General features: G+C 40.7%; 1 protein-coding gene across 1 annotated transcript; it reads left to right on the top strand.

Annotated features, from left to right (window-relative positions):
- Window positions 1-641: 641 nt before the first annotated feature.
- Window positions 642-3,119, top strand: LOC107805193 (exocyst complex component EXO70C1-like). The gene has a single exon (XM_016629186.2). It carries the CDS (start codon window positions 865-867, stop codon window positions 2,860-2,862), a length of 1,998 nt encoding a protein of 665 aa, XP_016484672.1. The 5' UTR covers window positions 642-864; the 3' UTR covers window positions 2,863-3,119.
- The last annotated feature ends 264 nt before the right edge of the window (window positions 3,120-3,383 follow it).

Raw genomic sequence — 3,383 nt, 5'->3', positions numbered from 1 at the left:
TTTCTTATTTATGTGGGACATATCCCTAATAAACTCTAATAGTACAAGTGTTGAGAATATCCACTAGAATATTCTCTTTAATATCCTATTCTAAAAACTAGCCGTTACAGCTTTATCTGCGGTGTTCGACCTCGACCATTATTGACATCTTGACCACAAGTCTCGTTGCTTCCTGGTCGACCTCGACTGATTCTTTCCTCAATACTACCTTACCTTAAATATTCTGGGACAGATTCCGACCTATACAGGAGCCTCAAGTATTTCGAGGCCTAAAGTAATGATTTTAGTGGCTTTGGGTGGAGCCGCCCGGGAGGTGAGATCAGGGGTGAGGCAGGTTAAAATTTTGTAGGTTAAAGATAAAATTCGGACCGCACAGCTTCCCATCCCTAACCGTAATTTTGTTGACTCTCAATGAATATTTACGTGGTCTAGTAAGCATTGATGATGCTTTAAACAATAATTAGTAGGCAAAGCAGTGGGGAGCCATTACTAAGAAAATGCAATGCAGTAATGCTAACAGAAAAGTAAGTCGTGAGAAGCATAACTAGTTATAAGCTTGTCAACCGGGTCAACAGTCAACTTGTACCAAACGTCTCCCGAAAATAAACATATGTTCCCATAAACTAGCACAATCTCAAAAACCAAAACTTCATCAATTCTTCATTCTCAATCAAGCTGTGTTCCATTCCCTTCCTTTCCCTTTTCCCATTTCGCCACCATCTCTAGCAAACTGCTTGTTTCAAAATTCAACATGTCACATCTTTTTTCTTGATTTCTTTCAGTTTGCATCAATTAACATATTGCTTATTTATTCTTACTAACTATCCATTTTTTTTTCTCCTTCTTGAGATCTATTATAGCAAAATGGTGAAGAATCACTTAGATAAAAATGGCAGCTTTACAGGCAGCCCAAAACCACCTCGTTCAGCCACGTCCACTGAGGCGTCACGCGCTGATCAACATTCCAGAAATAGCAGCCAGGAAGAGTTAGATCATTCATTGAACACTCATATTGAAGACGCTAAGAAATTATCCGAAGATATTGATCGATTCGTGGAATCTCTTTCCATGTGCCACGATAAATCAAATCCCCCTGAAGTCCCTGATTCGGTCGACACCTTTTCTAAAATCGTCGAGTCCAGGATAAAAAAGTATAACTCTTGCGAAAATGCCACCAGATTTTGCAAGATGGCAGAGGAGGACACTTGTTTTATAGAAGCAGTGACAATGTTATCCAAATTGACAAATTCCTTGAGTGAATTTCCATCAGGTTCAATGACCACGAGGTCGTTGAACCTAACGAGCATGGTCTTGCAACGTGCCATGACTTTCATGGAAGAAGAATTGAGAAACTTATTAGAAGATTCTAGAGTGTCTTCCAATTCAAGAATTCTTAAAAATTCTTCATTCAATGCGACCAATCTATTAGATGGGGAGCAATGTGATTTGACACTTTCGGAATCCAGTGGAGAAGAGGAATATCCGTCGTATTCTCCAGATGTATTGACAAGAATGAATCGAATTGCCTCAGCCATGATCTTGGCTGGCTATGAAACAGAATGCTGTCAAGTGTATTCGATTTCGAGAAGAAATGCATTCAGTGAACAAATGAAAAAACTCGAATTCGAGAGGATAAACATGGAGGATGTTCAAAGAATGCCATGGGATTCTCTAGAAGGAGAGATTACGAGGTGGATCAGAGTTGTCAAAAGTTGTTCGACAACTCTATTCCCTGGCGAAAAGAGACTCGGAGACTCTGTTTTCTCCGATTCTCCTATGATTTCCCGAAGCTTATTTAGCAACCTGGCGCGCGCCATTGTGATTCAGCTTCTCGACTTTGCTGAGGCCGTCTCAATGACCAAACGCTCAGCCGAGAAGCTGTTCAAATATCTAGACATGTATGAAGCTATACGTGATCTTATCCCAACGATCAATGAGTCGTGTTCCAACGAATGTGAGAATGAATTGAAGTCCGAGATTTCAGCTACTGGAGACAGAATAGGGGAGTCAGCTGTGAGCATATTCTGTGATCTCGAAAATTCCATTAAAAATGATGTGGCGAGGACACCAGTCCCGGGTGGGGCAGTGCACCCGTTAACGCGTTACGTTATGAATTATCTAAAATATGCATGCGAGTACAAAGGCACCCTAGAGCATATTTTCCAGCAACATGTAAAATTGGAGGAATCCAATTCCCCTGCCAAATTGAAACCAACATTGGAGGTAGAAACAGAGAACGAAAGCCCCCACGGTTCTGAAACAGTAGCCGGGACAACGCCGTTCTCAATACAGTTAGTCACAATAATGGACCTTTTGGATACAAATCTTGAAGCTAAATCAAACCTGTACAGAGACCCTGCGTTGCGCCACATTTTCTTAATGAACAATGGTAGATATATCTTACAAAAAGTTAAAGGGTCCGCGGAGATACACCAAGTGATGGGCGACACGTGGTGTAGGAGAAGATCAACGATCGTGAGACAATACCACAAGAATTACCAAAGGGAAACATGGGGTAAGGTACTCCAAATCCTAAGCCATGACGGAATGCAAGTCCATGGGAAAGTAGTGAAGACAACAGTGAAAGAGAGGTTCAAGAATTTCAATACAATGTTTGATGAAATACACAGGAGTCAAAGCACTTGGGTTGTAAGTGACGAGCAGCTTCAATCAGAGCTTCGTGTTTCGATATCAGCTTTGGTAATTCCAGCTTATAGGTCATTTTTTGGGAGGTTTAGACAGTATTTGGACAATGGAAAGCAAGCGGAGAAGTATGTAAAGTATCAGCCAGAGGACATTGAAACATTGATTGATGAACTATTTGATGGTAATTCTGCATCAATGGCCAGGAGGAAGACATAGTTATGGTTATTCATGCTAAAGAAAGACTCCGACAATTTTCGTATAACATATTTATTGTTGTATTTCATTTCCCTCATTTTATATTTCAACCTTCTGAACTTTTCTTTTTTTTTGTTTCTCACCCGGTGTCCGGTACCCGCATTGGAGTCCGACTATAGCCGGATTCGCGCCGCGTAGGACCACATTCGGGGGGAAGCGCTCCTTGCCAAGGATTTTTCATATCCAGAGCTCGAACCCGAGACCTCTGGTTAAGGGAGGAAAAGAGGAGTAATGCACCACATTCTTTGGTTATCTGAACTTTTCTTTAATACATGCGTAACTGGACTTGTATTTGACTCTTTTTTCTGTACCTAGTTCTATGCCTTCTGTAATTGATCCTGTTAAATTTATTTTCGGTAAGTATCTAGCTAGTGATCAACAGTTTACTATCACATGATCGCTTGGAGGAATCATATAGTGTGGTGAATCCTGTCAGTTCAACTAAATTAAACTAGCCATAGATCTTAAATTTTACTTTACAG

This window comes from Nicotiana tabacum, chromosome 18 (genome assembly GCF_000715075.1).
Source record: "Nicotiana tabacum cultivar K326 chromosome 18, ASM71507v2, whole genome shotgun sequence".
In the NCBI taxonomy this organism is placed as follows: domain Eukaryota; kingdom Viridiplantae; phylum Streptophyta; class Magnoliopsida; order Solanales; family Solanaceae; genus Nicotiana; species Nicotiana tabacum.
The sequence above is the reverse complement of the archived record's forward strand: the minus strand, read 5'-3'. Positions and strand labels throughout refer to the sequence as shown.